We start from the raw sequence: 15,087 nt of genomic DNA on the forward strand, positions 1-15,087 counted from the left end.
TTGTTTCACAGCTGAATGTGCTATCAGACATACCAGCCCTAATGAAAAAAGCAGCAGGGGGAGTGGTGTGGGAGGACTGTGCCCAGTTTGGCTGCAGCCTGGATTAGAGCAATGCAAACAACATCAAATCGCATCCTATGTCTTACGGAACTGAAGAGAGACAAAACTAGCAGGGCAGCCTTGCTCCATGGCGATGTTTGGTTTATCGGACTTGATCCAAATGGAGGGACATCAGATGCTTCTGCTTGTAGCCTCATTAGCCTGTTGCCCTTGGAAGCGTTGAGGTCTTTGGGGAGGGTGATGTGGGCCATCATGGCAGGGCTGGGGGTGATGAAGCCGGGCCTGAGAGAACAGGTAGCTGCGAGCCAGATGTGAGAAAGCTGTCTCCGGTTCTGCCTTCCAGTTACAAACCAGGCAGGAATGTAGACAGCAAGGGCGTGAGCTCAGTGGATAGGAGGCAGGAAGCGCAGTCGGTCTCTTCCGACTCCATCTACCTCTCCCGCCTTGGCCTTCCTCCACCTCCCTAATTACTCATTAACTACACCCCAGGAAGTGCTTTCCAAAAGGTGAGAATTAAGCCCTCTGCGGTTTGGCTGACCTGGAGTTGCCTTCTCCTCAGTCCGCCCAGGAACAGGCGGAGTTCGGGACTGCGGGATCGGACACAGGTGAGTCACAGGAGGTGGTGCAGCCCCCGGCCGCTCTGTGGCACTCAACGCAGGAGCATCCAGCCCCTTGGGGAGGCAGCAATTCCATCCTTCTCTGTCAGGGTCTGTGGTCTCTCCCCCAAGTCTGTCTCAAGATACTGGCTTGCTCATTCCAATACTGCTTTATTTTCTTTAGTAGGACCCCCTGGTTAAGAGCTGTGGTATTTTCTCCACCAGCTGCTGTCAGTCCTCCGGCAGAGGGGATCTGTGAGTCAAGATCCTGATGGCATCCTGTGGGTGAGTGCTGTGAATGCTCCTCAGGGGAAGCAAACAGGACTTGTTGGGGAGAAAACCACAAATACTGGCAGTAGGAAGTGGGCAGAACTCACCTTCTGATAGGAGCTTCGGAGTAGCTGGAGGACTGGAATTGAGAGTGGTTTAGATTCTTACTGCTGTTACGGTTTCTTGCTTTTTATCAAAGTGAAACAGCAGTTTCACTTTGATAAAAAGCAAGCAGATTTGTGATGCCCCTTTTGCTACAGGTTTTCTGCCAATGTTTCTGAGTGTCCCCGTACAGAGACAGGGCAGGAGGGAGGGTGGTTATTGCTTGATTCACTGCAGTCTCTCAAGCCCTTCATAGAACAGCAGGACATAAAATCATCAGGGTCAGTCCAACCAGTTGCTCTGCTCTGGAAACTGCAGCAGCATGATGTACAGGAATGGGATTTGCTACTCTACGGTAACAGTCTGGGAAACCACGGTGGTCCTGGGGTCCCACGTTCCATCTGCCCATCCCCAAGCCCAGATGGCCTTCCCTCTGCGCCAACAGCTGAACTAGGATGCAGTTCTGTGTGGAACAGCAAAACCTCCTGACTAAAATCATCTCAGTGGTGAGGATTTGAAGTATCAAATGCAATGCTGGTGCTCAAAAAGGTCTCCAAATGAGATCCCTAGGCTTCAGGGAAGCACAAAGCAACCAAGTTGGTATCTGGGCAAGAGGGTAGAGAGTAGACTGGAGAAGTGAGTGAGTGTGATATTAAAGAAAGAGTCGGCATCTGCTTTTGGAAAGATAACTTTTTTGTAAAACTCCAGTTTTGTGGATAAGGCAGGTCTGGTTGAGACAGATTCCTTGGAGCTCCAAAAAATCAGTTGACAAGATTTTTTCATCCAAGTCTTTAACTAAAGCTACAGTTGTGGCATAAGAAAGAAGATGAAGACTTTCATGGGTGAAGAATTAGTAGAAAATAAGAACTGGAAGGTGGGAATAAGCATTCGGTTCTTACAGCAAAGGGAAGTCATCAGTGGTCGAATCACAGGCTTAACTGGGAGTCTCTGCTGTTCAGTATATTCCCAAATGACCCGGAAATAGAGCTTGGTGAGGTGAGAAAACTGACTGGTGGTAGAGAGTTATTCAGGATAATAGGGTGGGAGCTGACTGAATAATTGCAGAAGGACCTTATGATAGTGAACGAGTGGGCATTAGAAGAGCAGCCGGAATCCCATATAGGCATATGTAAAACAATGTTCATGCAGAAAAAGAATTCAACATTTACATCTAAACCAATGAACTGTGAACTAATCATAACCTCTCTGGAGTAAGCCTGTGGTCATACATAAGCATGTGTAATTGCTGGCTTAATGCTTGGTAGTGGTGAAGAATTAGCAGAAATCCCCACTGTCTGTGACTCACCAGCATCTTGGAACGCTGCAGTTCTGTGCCATCTTTCACTCTTATCTCCAAAACAACACACCAGTCTTGGAAACATCTCAGAAAGGGACAGCAAGAATGATCAGAGGTATAGAACAGGGTCAGAGTCTTCAGCCCAGCAAAACGCTGAGGAAGGATATGGATGTTACAGGTCAGTGTAATGAGCAGTTTGGATGGGGTGAATAGGGGTCAGGAATCAGTCAGTGGTTTTTCTTTCTTACAATAACCAGACATTAATAAAAATGAGGCAGGGAGCAGGTTATAAGCAAGCCAAAGGAGGGAGTGTTTCTGTAGGTGGGCCCTGGAACTCCTTGCCGAAGGATGCTAAATTTGTTATGGATTTGAGGGTTGAGTCTACAAGTAGCTGCAAATGGAGGTTTAGGGAATAGAGAGGGAAAAGAAACTCTATACATAACCTCTTCCTCTACTCCTCCTTTGATAACCACTTTGGCTTCTGGATCATCTACTCCAACGCCCTGCTCACAGCAGAGCTAACCCCAAAGCTGTATCAGATTGCTCAGAGCCTTGTTCAGGTGAGTTCTGAACATCTTCAAGAGTGGAGGTTCCTCAGCTTCCCTGGGCACCTGTGGCAATTGCTGAACCACCCTTGGGGCGGGGGAGCATGTGTGTAGCTTTTCTCCACATCTAATCAGAATTTCCGTTGCTGCAAGCTGTGCCTGGTGCCTCTTGACCTTTTAATGTGTCCCACAAAGAAGAATCTGGTTTATTCTTTGTAAACCCCACAAGTCCCCTTTTAGGTAGTCTCAGGCAGCTGTTAAATCTCTCCTCAAGCATCTTTTCTCCAAGCTGAACAAGCCCATCTTCCTCTGTCTTTGCTGAGTTCCATGTTCTTCACTGCCTTAGTGGCCTTATACTGGATTCTGTCCAGTTTCTCAGTGTCCTTTCTTTTACAGCAGTCCAGATGTGTGTATCTTTTAATTGGTTATTTCATTTATCTTCTTTGCTCCTTTGCTAGCTGTGGCTTGGCTCCATTAAGATTTTACAAGATGAGGTTCTGCCACCTGTGCTGTACTGAAACAGCAGCATAGGAGCAGTCTCTTTGCTGAAACCTCTTAACCTGTTAATCTGGGCTCTTTGCTACCTTGTTCTTTCCCTCTTCCTCTGTGTCCCACTGATGTTCTTTTCCTCAGACAACTTTTTTCCTTCAGCCAGTTCATAAGATGTAGGAATGTCTAGGTTTTAGTTTTTGTCTGCCATGGCTTCATATTGATCCCACATAATCTTTTGATATCAGGAATTCTCTTCTGGGATTTCTGTCATTTCTTTCCTAAGTAAACAATATTTCTTTCCTGTGTCAGTGCTTAGAGTGGCTCTGACTTAGCTGCAGTCTTTTAGGTGCAGCTTCTACACTTCTGCATAGAGGTTGTTCCCAAGAGCCACAGGTCTCTAAGCCTTTAAACTCTCCTTGTTTTTACTATCGGATTTAAGTCAGGACAGCTGGATCCCTGCAGCTCCCCACACCCCGATCCATCATGTGTGTGAAAATAGAAGCATTTCAAAGGAAGCTCCTGTAGGTGACTGGGTTGCCTTTCTAGCAATAAGGTTTAGCTTCCCACTCGTCTCCCCTGTACTTCCCTTTGTTGTTAGTTCCTGTCTTGGCCACGAGCTTTGTCTCAATCCTTGCTAGCAGCCTGTTCAGTTTCCCATTCTGGTGGGGTGCAGGGAAGGCTGCTGGTTGAGATGAGCACATCTCTTGCTGTTCCTCCTGCCCACACCACCACACAGGGTAGCCACAGTGGCCCCAGTTAAAAGCCAGGCTCCTTTGCCAGCTGGATTTCCCTCTTTGGCCACTGCTTAACTCCCATTCTTTCTTGAGATCTGCAGACCTTGAAACCAGTGCTGTCGAAAAGAGCAGTCATGAGCTATGGTTGGAAATGGCTGCTAGGTAACTGGAAATGGGTAGTTTTCCTTCTTTGTGTCTAGTTGTCCAGGTTGGCTTCAGTATGCTACACTGGGATCTTGAAGGTCCTAGGCTAAGCAAACTTGGTGTTGAATGGGCACACTGTAGGTAGTAGCTATTTGTTCTGGTGTCTGCCTTCTTCTCTGGGCAGCTTTAAGGCTACCTCCCACCCCATCCCTTTTGAGCTAGCACTGCTCACATCAGTCACATCCTCCAACAGGCTGTTTTGAGAAGGCAGAGCTCTGCTCAAAATGCTTGCCTGCACCTCAGCATCTGTGTTTGCACAGATTTCCCCCTGTGGCTGTACAGGGCACATTGAACATTTAACTGCCCAGAGAGTTCATCAGTGAAATAGAGTATGGAGGTTTCAGGTAGGTAGATGAGGGCAGCCCAGCAGAGCCAAGCTGTGTAGCTGGGCAGATGTAACCTGCAGTGGGGTACCTCATTGCTCAGTGTATGTCACCATGTACTGCTTGCTTCAGCCTTGCAGGCATGTGAGTGACCTCAGGCAGCTTGGCACCATGGCAAGGGCTTGGAGGTGGGGAGCACTCATGCCTGTCATTGGCCTTCTGGGGAAGAAGGGGACCAGAGAACGTGCAGCTGGGACCCAAGATGCACTTGGAGAGTCAGTCCTGGTGTGAAAGAAGACAGGGAACCAGAGAGTAACAGGGGATGGGGGGAGGAAAGACACAAAAGGAGAAGCAGAAGTGTGTGCAAAGCAGCTTGGGGCTGGGGAGGTGATGGCTCAGAGTGCTTCCTGTCCCTGGAGCCGCGTGTGCCAAGCTGCGCGCAGGCTCGCACCTGCCTGTGCCCCACAGCACTGTGCAGAGGGCCAGAGATCAAGGCACCGATCCAGACACAGGTGGATGGAGAGGGTCAGAATGGACTGATGGTAGACACCAGGAGAGATGCACGGCCAGCCCCCGAGAGGCGCAGAACCAGCGTGGTGTTGGGTGCTCCAGCGCAGACCTCCAACTTCCCGTTTCTCACCAGCGCAAACCGAGTTCTCCTCTGTGTTTTTTGAGTTGCCTTGGTTGTAGACACTTGTCCCCTTCTTCATCGGCTCTCCACGATGGTGAGGTAAGAGGGACTGAGAAATGTGTGTGTGTGTGTAAAGAGGGGGAACCAGGGAAGTAGGACAGACTGGGGGGATCAATCATCCTGGAAGTTGTATCTCAATGGAAACCTTTCATAGTGTGAGGGAGGTGTCAGGTAGAAAGGGATGCTGCCATCATCCGCATGGGTATCTCTAGGGGTGCTGACTGGGGCCATGCTTTGCTGTACAAGTCTCTGTAATAGTGCCTAGTCATTTTTATTCACTTGGTCTTGTTTCCACCTCCTCTGGTAGGTGGTTTCACCGTGACCTGAGTGGGCTGGAAGCTGAAGCCTTACTGAAGGGACGAGGTGTCCATGGGAGCTTTCTGGCCAGACCCAGTCGGAAGAATCAGGGGGATTTTTCTCTTTCAGTCCGGTAAGTAACTTGGACCACAGCTGCTGTCTTCCCAGGGCTACATACACAGGATGCTTCGATCCTCACGCATCCTGTGGCATCGTTTTCATTCTGTCCTTATTCCTTTGAGTTCTTTCCAAAGGACCTGGGCTTCCCAGGATCTTCTAGACCCTGGGAGTTGCCCCAGGAGTTTCTCTTTTGCCTCCTTTCATTGGGTCTATTTGCTCTGGCTCTGTGGCAGAAGGTAACACAGAACATTTTATGCCTCTTTTGCAACCACCTCCCTGTGCATCATCCCACAGGGTTGGTGATCAGGTAACTCACATCCGCATCCAGAACACCGGGGATTTCTATGACCTGTATGGAGGGGAGAAGTTTGCCACCTTGTCAGAACTGGTGGAGTACTACACGCAGCAACAGGGCTCACTGCAGGACAAAGATGGAACCATCATTGACTTGCGATACCCGCTTAACTGTTCCGACCCTACTACGGAGAGGTATGGAGAAAGGAAAGCAGCCAACGTGTCTGTGATGAGACCTCCTCTGTGCTTCAAGTCTGTCTTTCTGCCCTGCCTGTATCCCCAGGGCAAACCCTGCAAAAAGTATTTCCTGCTTCCTGTAGCCTCCTTATGTTTCCACAGGGGCAGCATCTCCAGCAATAGCTGACTATAACTTGACCCATCACAACAGACCTAAGAGGGCTTTACTTTTGCTTCTGGTTTCCTGTTGCCTTTGCTATTTATATACTGTTCCTAAAAGCAAAGGTTTATGGTGTGAGCTATGGGTCTGCAGCAGCCTGTAGAGTGACATATTATGGGGAAGCCCTCAGCCTTGCCGCAGACCTCCTTGGTTACTCCAGGCCTGAGTGACTTGCGTAGCTGAGAGCAGGACCATGTTCCCCAGCTGTTCCTAGCCTGCTTAGTCTCTTTCCTCTCTCCACTTTGCCTATCCCTCTGACGCCAAGTTCCTAAATCGAATCAGGTGGGTTTGCTCTTGCTGCTGTGTCTTCAGGCTCTTTGATGCAGGCTGGGGAGCAGTTCACACGGTGCTCTGGGGTGGCTGGGTCCTGGAAACAGGACAAAGATTCCCTGGGCAAAGCGCCTGTGTATGCCCCCGCTTGCTCTGTGGATGGGTCTGCAGAGGGGCCAGCATCTGTCTGCCGGCTGTCCTCTCCACTCAGGGCCGTTGGGTTGTGGCCCTGCAGTTTCCTCCCTTCCTCTCTGCGGTTGGAAACTTCTCCCTGCCCGCAAGGCTCTTACGAAAGCTCCTCTCACTCTCTCCCCAAGTGATTTTCCATCACGTGGCTTTGAAGAGTTGGGCTTAACTGGGAGCCATTAACCCCTTCCTACCTGAGGAGGGGAGGCCTGGAGACCTCTCTGATGGGCAGGAGGGGTCAATCATTCCCTGGGGAGCATCTGAGCACTGGCACATGGTGGCTGAACGCTTCTTTGGGAGGAGGTTCAAGAGTTAACAGCTGCCATGCAGTGAATGTCATTGCTCCTTGCAGTGCATGAAGTGAGGATCAAACAGGAATTACTTGCCCAGGCACAGTAACTGTCTGCCACGTATTGCTGTCAAAATGATTCCTAGAGGTTGTGTAGAGGAATGTGTTGCTCTGGCCAGATGCTGGGGTGAATGAATGCCACAGCTGCTTCTGTGACTTGAGCCTCCTGGGCTCCATTTCAGTTCTTGGGGACAGATAGCTTAATTTGTAGCTCACCATAGAAACCAGTATTGCTCTAGACCTCCACTGTTAGCTGTTCCGTGAGTATCAAACCTGCTCACACAGCTCTGGGAGCATCAGCCTGGCCTAGACAGCACTGCATGCAGTGACGCACGGAGCATCACTGATGCTTGTGGTACCTGCAAGGAGCAGGAGCAGGGAGGAGCATTACAAGTCAGTCCGATGCATCAGATGCCTGCTTTGGAAACGCTGCTCACCACGGAAAATGGCCAAACTCAGCAGCTGTATCTCCAGCCCAGGACCCATCCCTGCTGGAGGGGAAGTGCCCCAATCCCCTCCCTGACACTGAACTGGGAGGGAATGAAGGGTCCAGGGCAGGAGCCCCAGGCCTGTGGTGACCCTTGGGCTGAGACATGCTGGAACTGGATGATCTTGAAGGTTCCTTCCAGCCCAACCCATTCTATGATTCTATGTGTCAGACCCAGTAGAGGCTCCACCAGAAAATGGGTAATGGAGAAGTGGGATGATCCAGAGTGTTTCCCAGTGTCCAGAGCACCTTGCAACTCTTGGCTTTCTGTAGTCTGTATCTTTAGCTCCAGCTTCCAAGCAAGATTTGTGGAAGCAGGACAGAGCTGCAGTTACCGTGGCCTTCTGCATCTCTACTTGTCAACTCAGAAGTGCCCCCCCAGACCTTCTGGTGTGGTCCAGGGAGACTGTGAAGCCTGGGACAGGCATGAGGAAACAGAGGATCTGCACAGAGATGACCTGACCTCCCAGCCTGCTTCTGGTGCCTGTCACTTCCCCCCACACCACACAGTGCAATGGGATCCCACCTGGCACACACACTGCCCTGAGAGCTTTGTGGGGAGGGAAGGAGCTTGGCAGCAGTGGTGCCGTTTGCACCATGTTTGTATCCCTCTTCACCCGGGGACACTCCTGCAGCAAGGCAGAGAGCCCATTGGTCAATGAGGGATGCTCCTCAACTTGTGCTGAGAGAAAGAGCTGCAGAGTGGATGTTTGCACCAAGGACAGGAATGTGCACATGGATCAACAACAGTGATAAGTACCCGGAGCAGAATATGGGCTTTAGGTGGCTCCTGGTATCCAATCCCATGGCTAGGCTGATTGCTGTGGTGTAGTGTGCCCAGGGAATGGGAATTATCCTTTGATTGAAGAGGTGACTGAGTTTCAGAAAGAGGGGCTGCTGGGGTGGCTCTTTAATGGATCTGATCTCAACACAACCATCTGGATACTGCCAAATCCTATGGGAGAGTTTCTGACTTTGGTGCTTGAGCTTCCAAAGCACCTTGCAGCAGTAAGGCAAGAATGCCAGTAGTGCTGGGGGGTGCTGAAACTACCCTCTCCCAACTGGTCTTCAAGCCAGCAAGTGTTGCTTACCTGTGCCTGCATGTATCACACAACTGGATCACAGTTGGTGCTTTCCCACTCTGTCCTCTGGTACCAGCATTCTGCTCCCTGGGTCCCAAGATCCTGCTCCTCCCCTGATTTTCTTCCCTATCTCTTTCCTTCCCCTCTCTCTCCCCTTTCCTTCCTTTTCTCTCACCCTTCCCCAGCACTGCTGTCCTTCATTCATCAACTCAAGAGCACTTACCTGCATCTCCCCCTTCTTGTTTCTCCTAGATGGTACCATGGGCATCTGTCAGGCTCTGCAGCTGAGTCGCTTCTCCAGGCCAAAGCCACCCCTTGGACCTTTTTGGTGCGGGAGAGCCTCAGCAAACCTGGGGATTTTGTCTTGTCTGTCCTCACTGACCAGCTTAAACCTGGCTCTGATGCTCCACCAGCTGGGGCAACCAGTGCTGCAGGAGCCTGGCTCAAAGTCACACACATCAAGATCATGTGTGAGGTGAGCAGTTGGGAGAGGAAAAGGAAAGGGAATGGAAGAAGTCTCTGCCGATCCCTGCTGGTTGTGTCCTCAAAAGCATGGGCTCTGACAGCTTGGTTACTAGCAGCAGTGTTCCTGAGACTGGATCCTGAAAACAGGTTCTTTGTGTCCTCACCCCAGTCTGGGTGACTATGGGCTGGGTGCTCAGGGCTCAGTGTGACTGAGAACTCCGGTACAAGGAGTCTGTGGTGAAAGACAGAGGAGGATTCACAATTTAAGTCTGAATTCATCAGAAGAGTTCAAAGCTCTTGGAGGAGGAGCATCTGCAAGGCCTTCACGCTTGGTCTGAAGGATGTGACCAACCTGGCTGGCCCCAGTTCTATTTCTTTCATGTGGGATGGTGCAGATAGTGGAGGGAGATTTCAATGACAAGTGACCTTAAATGGGAGCTGAGAGCAATACTCCTTCTGGGGGCTTCCATCCACTGAGAACAGGAGGCAGTTCACCATGCTGTGAACTTAGTGTTCTCTGCCATTTGACCTCCCTGCCGGAGGGAGGATGCTTTTCTGGATGGCACAGGGTAGTGCCTATGGCTTTGAACCCTTGAGCAGTATCAGCTTTCTCTATATGGGGTTGTGAGTGGGCTATTACACATCCTTCTTCTATTTAGAACGGACGCTACACAGCTGGAGATGCTGAAACGTTTGACAGCTTGGCAGATCTGGTGGAGCACTTCAAGAAGACTGGAATTGAAGAGGTGTCTGGCTCCTTTGTGTACCTGAAGCAGGTAAATCCTGTTTCCGCTGTTTCTCACGGATCCTTTGGAGGGACCCACTTGCTGTTTGTTTCTGCTTTGTGTCCTCCTCCTTTTCTCCACAGCACACAGAGGAGACTTTGCTCTCCAGCAGCTTCTCTCTCATGCCAACCCATTGTGTTTTCCCTTCCCCAGCCCTACTATGCTACGAGGGTGAATGCTGCTGACATTGAGAATAGAGTGCAGGAACTGAACAAGAAGAGTCTATCTGAGGAGGCATCCAAGGCTGGATTCTGGGAGGAGTTTGATGTAAGAAACTGCTGGGGGACATGATTCTGGCCTTTTGGGAAGTCCCTGTGCACCACCTTTATTCTCCATCCTGGATTTCTTCCTGGACACAAACTTCTCGGGTGTCTTGTCAATTCTTGACAATTCATCTCTTGAAAGAAGTCTCTGGAGCCTGTTCCTCTGGGTCACCTTTAAGCAAACCCAGAGAGGCAGAAATGTGCTTTTCATGGTTGGAAGTTACCAAGACAGCAAGGGCTCGAGCCTTGGACTTTCCAGGTCTAGGTTTCCTTTTCTCTTCTCTGCTCTCCCACAAGCCCGTCCATGTGTCCCAGAGTCACCACTGTTCCTGTGAGTGCCCACCTCCTTTGTCATACACTGTGACCTTGCCATGACTGTTCTTTCTGCTCTCAGAGCCTGCAAAAACAGGAAGCCAAGCAGCTGTTTGACCGCCATGAGGGTCAGAGACCTGAAAACAAGAGCAAGAACCGATACAAGAACATCTTGCCCTGTGAGTCTTGCTTTTCCACCATAAAAATCCTAAAACAGACACAGGCAGCGAAGAGCTGCCTGAGTCATCCCTGGCTCTGCCTCAGCCTGCTCTAGCCTTCAGAGCAGGTTTAAAGGTGTGCACTGAGGATGTAAGAGCTGATGGGAGAGGTCACAGCCTTTTCATGTCTTTGAAGGAAGGAGGGTTGCATTGTTGGGTTGCATTAGCTTCCAATGTGCCATAATAGGGGTAGAGAGATGAGAGGACAGGGTGAGAGAAGGAGAGGTGAAAATAAGAGGCATGCTGCATGCACAGGGTAGTATGGATGAGTGGGGTAATGACAAAGCTTCACGTGGCTCTGAGAATTGGAGCATCTCAGTGCTCTGCTTGTTTTCCCACTGCATCCCCAGTTGATCATTCCAGAGTCATTCTCCAAGGAAGGGACCCAAATATACCCGGATCTGACTATATCAATGCCAACTATATCAAGGTGAGGCTCTTGAAAGATGCCTGCATGCCCAGAATGGGGGAAGGCCTCTTGGTCCTGCAGCCCTCCGATCTTCCTTTGTCCACACTCAGAACAACCTGGCCAGCCCAGATGAGTGCACCAAGACCTACATTGCCAGCCAGGGCTGCCTGGATGCCACAGTCAATGACTTCTGGCAAATGGTGTGGCAGGAGAACACACGCACTATCGTGATGACTACACGGGAGGTAGAAAAAGGACGGGTAAGCAGTGGCTTGTGGTGTCTCAGAGCTGCCCCTTCTTCTCCTTCAGCTATTGCTCTGCATCTTCTCTCTTTCCTGCTTTGTGCCCGTCCTCACCCCATCCTCTCTGCCTACACAGAACAAATGTGTGCCTTACTGGCCAGAGGTGGGCAGCATGAAGGAATATGGTCCCTACCTCGTGGAGAACACTGGGGAGCATGATGCATTGGAGTACAAACTCCGTTACCTCTGTGTGTGTCCAAAAGATAACGTGAGTATACCTGGTAGAGGGCTGCCATTGAACCAGGGGGTCTGACAGTCACTGTCTGTCTAAGGCTGGGAACTGCTGGTGGTGATGCTGAGTCATCATTGGGTGGCTGTTCCCACCTGTTTTGAGCTGGTGGAGTGGCCAAGAAATGCACAGGAGACAGATTCCTTCTGGCTTCAGACCCACCTCTCGCTGGGACAGAGGCCAAGGATAGGACTGGATTGCAGTTTTACCAGTGGGATGTCTTGTTATTATCAGGGTAAGGCTGTGCGTGAGATCTGGCACTACCAGTACCTGAGCTGGCCTGACCACGGTGTACCCAGCGATCCAGGAGGAGTGCTCAGCTTCCTTGACCAAATCAACCAGAAGCAAGAGAGCATCCCTGATGCGGGGCCTATTCTGGTGCATTGCAGGTTAGTAGGGTTTGAAGCATTCTCCATCCCTTCTCTAGGGTGAGGTATAGAAAGTCTCTCCTGCTCCACCAGCTGTTCCCAGGACTTGTGAATGAAGAATGTGCCAGCTCTGATACTTACTTTGTCCTCTTTGATGCCCCCAAATCAAATTCTGCCTGTTGAATCTATGACTCTGTGGCATTGCTGAACAGCTTCTACAAGTGCTGTGTCCTTCCCCAGAAGCAGCTGCATTTTGTTTCAGGAGCTGTATTGCTCTGACTTCTGCTTGTCCTCTCCTTGCAGTGCTGGGATTGGCCGCACTGGGACTATCATCATCATTGATATGATAGTGGAAACAATCTCCACCAAGGGTAAGAGGACCCCAGAGTATCTTGAAGTGAGCTGGCCTACCCAGTAGGGCTGTGCCCTTAAGTCCAGCTGCAAATGGATGAAAACCATCAGGTATCAGTGGAAGAGATCCTGCCCCAGCCCTAAGCAGGTTGCACTGTCTTTGCTGTGTGGCAGCTGCTGGATCTCTGCACCATACCCACTTACTTCAGCTTTTCCTGAGCTTGGGCTCTTTCTCCAGGGCCAGACTTGAAAAATGCTGAGCAGGAAGGAGGGATAGGAGGTCCATACAGGAGTAAAGAGTATGGAGGGAGGTGGAAACTTCTTGACTGACCTCCACTGAGACTGCTTTTGGTGGAGAACTGGGAGAGGGGCCAGTGGACATGTCCATAAGCTTTCCTGATATCTCCTGCTAGGGCTGGACTGTGACATTGACATCCAGAAGACCATCCAGATGGTGAGGGCCCAGCGCTCAGGGATGGTGCAGACAGAGGCCCAGTACAAGTTCATCTATATGGCTATCTGCCAGTTCATAGAGACAACCAAGAAAAAGCTGGAAGTTATCCAGGTAAGAAAGGGGACTCTGCTTTCCTGTCCTGTGAGCTGAGGTCTGGGATGGAGTGTTCTGTTTCCAGGCTAGCACTGGGACCTACACAGACTATGATGCTGCACCCAGGTCTGAGTGCCTGTTCCTGTCTTGAAATTCAGAGCACAACATTAGCAGCTCGAGTACCAACCCCTTCTGAACTACTAGACAGTTTTAATGCAGTTATTTCAGCTATGTTCTACATGACACCTCCACCAAGCATTATCTGATTACAAGACTTTGCCCTGTCCTTTCGTCTTTGTCTTTCCTGTGCTGGTTCTGCAGTTGCAGGATTTTCTCCTGCTACCTGATAAGTGGCATCTTTTATCTCTCTTTGTAGCCTCTAGCAGCATCCAGTAGCTGCTGCTGTTTCATATTCTTTGGCTGACATGTGGCACTCTCAGGTGTTCCAGTGATATTGGTTGCCCCTGTTACAAGGATGCATTTGCAGCCCCCTGTGACAGCAGTGGGCAGAGTGCACTGAGCCTGAAGCCTTCAGCAATCCACCAACCTCCACTGAGATCCTAGCATGGAGCATGGTTAAACAGCCAGAACCCTTCTTTCCCCATCTGCTTTCCCCAGACGACACTCATCTCTGTTTGGTATTTCTCTCCTGTAGTCTCAGAAAGGGAAGCCAAAAGAGTCTGAGTATGGGAACATTACCTATCCCCCTGCAGCAAGGAACATGCATGCCAAAGCTTCACGGAAACCCTCCAAGTAAGAGCTCACCTAAAGCAGAGGCACAGCTTGGCCTGCCTCTGACAAAAGTCTCCCTGCTGCCTTGGCAGGTTTCCTACTGTTGCTCACTTTTTCTCCTTCTTTTTCCCTGGTTTCCAGGCAGAAAGAGGAGTCAAGGGTCTATGAGAACCTGGGGAAGAAGGAGAAGGCACAGAAGCAGCACTCCTTGGAGAAAAAGCTGAAAGGCTCGCTGAAGAAAAAATAGGTTGCAGGTAGCCCCCTGGGGGGTTTGAACCAGGGGTGCAGGGCTGAAGCTCACATCCAGGCTGGGCTGTCTTGCATTCCTCACCCTTGGACTGAAATTAGGTCTTTTCCTTGTTTTCCATCCCACCTTCCAGCCCTGAACCAGACTGCTTTCCAGCTCAGCTGACTGACTTCCTCATCCCTTGCCTGTGCAGGCCAGCAGTGTCTCCTGCTGCCCCTTCATCCTTCAGTAACGTTAATAAGGCCCCTTCTTCCCCTTGCTGAGCACTGGGGCCCAAGCTCACCTCTGCTGGGTCAGCTCCAGTGAACTTGAAGAAGGGTGAAGGAAGCTTTTTACAGGAGCTACATCTCTGCCCACTGCTGTGAGTTAGAATTTAGCCTGTTAGTAGTGTTCCCTGAAGCCTCAGCTTTTAAAGTATAGAGGGTTTGGCCTGTTTCAGCTCAGCAACTCTACAGTTCAACAGGAAACTTCCTTTCTCCTTAATACCAACCCTCTGCCCTATAGAATCATTGAGTGGGTTGGGTTGGAAAGGACCTTAAAGTCATCCAGTTCTCAACCCCCTGCCATGGGCAGGGACACCTTCCACGAATCCAGGTTGCTCCAAGCCCCATCCAACCTGGCCTTGAGCACTGCCAGGGATGGAGCATTCACCACTTCTCTGGGCAACCTGTGCCTGTGCCTCACCACCCTCACAGTAAAGAACTTTTTCCTTGTATCTAACCTGAACTTCCCATTTAAATTTAAACCCATCACCCCTTGTCCTGTTGCTACAGTCCCTGATGAAGAGGCCCTCTTCTCATGATCCCTTTTCTATTTGATTGGATGCTGTAAATACACCCGAATTGGATGTGATTGCCATGTTTTCTCCTTTGGTTGTAAATAAACTTGTAGTTCTTTGAATGCTGAGTCCCAAAAGCTTTTTCTCTCTCTGAGTATAGCTGCACTCCTGGCTTCACTTGCAGCTCTGCAAGAACTTACAAGAATGGCTCTAGCTTGATTTTCATCACTTTTCTGCAGCCTTCAGACTCCTGACCAGAAGCTGCAATCAGTTATGGTGGCTCCT

General features: G+C 50.3%; 1 protein-coding gene across 4 annotated transcripts; it reads left to right on the forward strand.

Annotated features, from left to right (window-relative positions):
- The first annotated feature begins 423 nt into the window (after positions 1-423).
- PTPN6 (protein tyrosine phosphatase non-receptor type 6) lies at positions 424-14,924 on the forward strand. Of its 4 annotated transcripts, none has more exons than XM_061454158.1 (16): positions 424-665; positions 841-941; positions 5,622-5,744; positions 6,026-6,220; positions 9,049-9,271; positions 9,921-10,037; positions 10,200-10,313; positions 10,704-10,800; positions 11,190-11,269; positions 11,359-11,508; positions 11,627-11,758; positions 12,014-12,168; positions 12,451-12,518; positions 12,912-13,063; positions 13,701-13,798; positions 13,919-14,924. In XM_061454158.1, the coding sequence occupies exons 2-16, from the start codon at positions 928-930 to the stop codon at positions 14,022-14,024; spliced, it is 1,824 nt and encodes a 607-aa protein (XP_061310142.1). In that variant the 5' UTR covers positions 424-665; positions 841-927; the 3' UTR covers positions 14,025-14,924. The 4 variants fall into 4 exon arrangements, with proteins under 4 accessions (XP_061310142.1, XP_061310145.1, XP_061310144.1 ...); XM_061454161.1 differs by lacking the exon at positions 424-665 and adding an exon at positions 5,092-5,353; XM_061454160.1 differs by lacking the exon at positions 424-665 and adding an exon at positions 5,057-5,353 and having other exon boundaries at positions 844-941.
- The last annotated feature ends 163 nt before the right edge of the window (positions 14,925-15,087 follow it).

Source organism: Pezoporus flaviventris, unplaced genomic scaffold (assembly GCF_033815535.1).
Source record: "Pezoporus flaviventris isolate CSIRO_AGI_PZ_B2104156 unplaced genomic scaffold, CSIRO_AGI_Pfla_v1 ptg000015l, whole genome shotgun sequence".
In the NCBI taxonomy this organism is placed as follows: Eukaryota; Metazoa; Chordata; class Aves; order Psittaciformes; family Psittacidae; genus Pezoporus; species Pezoporus flaviventris.

Coding starts and splice junctions, on each gene's coding strand:
- PTPN6 (XM_061454158.1), top strand. Junction 9,272..9,920: donor ACATCAAGATCATGTGTGAG/GTGAGCAGTTGG, acceptor TCTTCTATTTAG/AACGGACGCTACACAGCTGG. Junction 10,314..10,703: donor GATTCTGGGAGGAGTTTGAT/GTAAGAAACTGC, acceptor TTCTGCTCTCAG/AGCCTGCAAAAACAGGAAGC.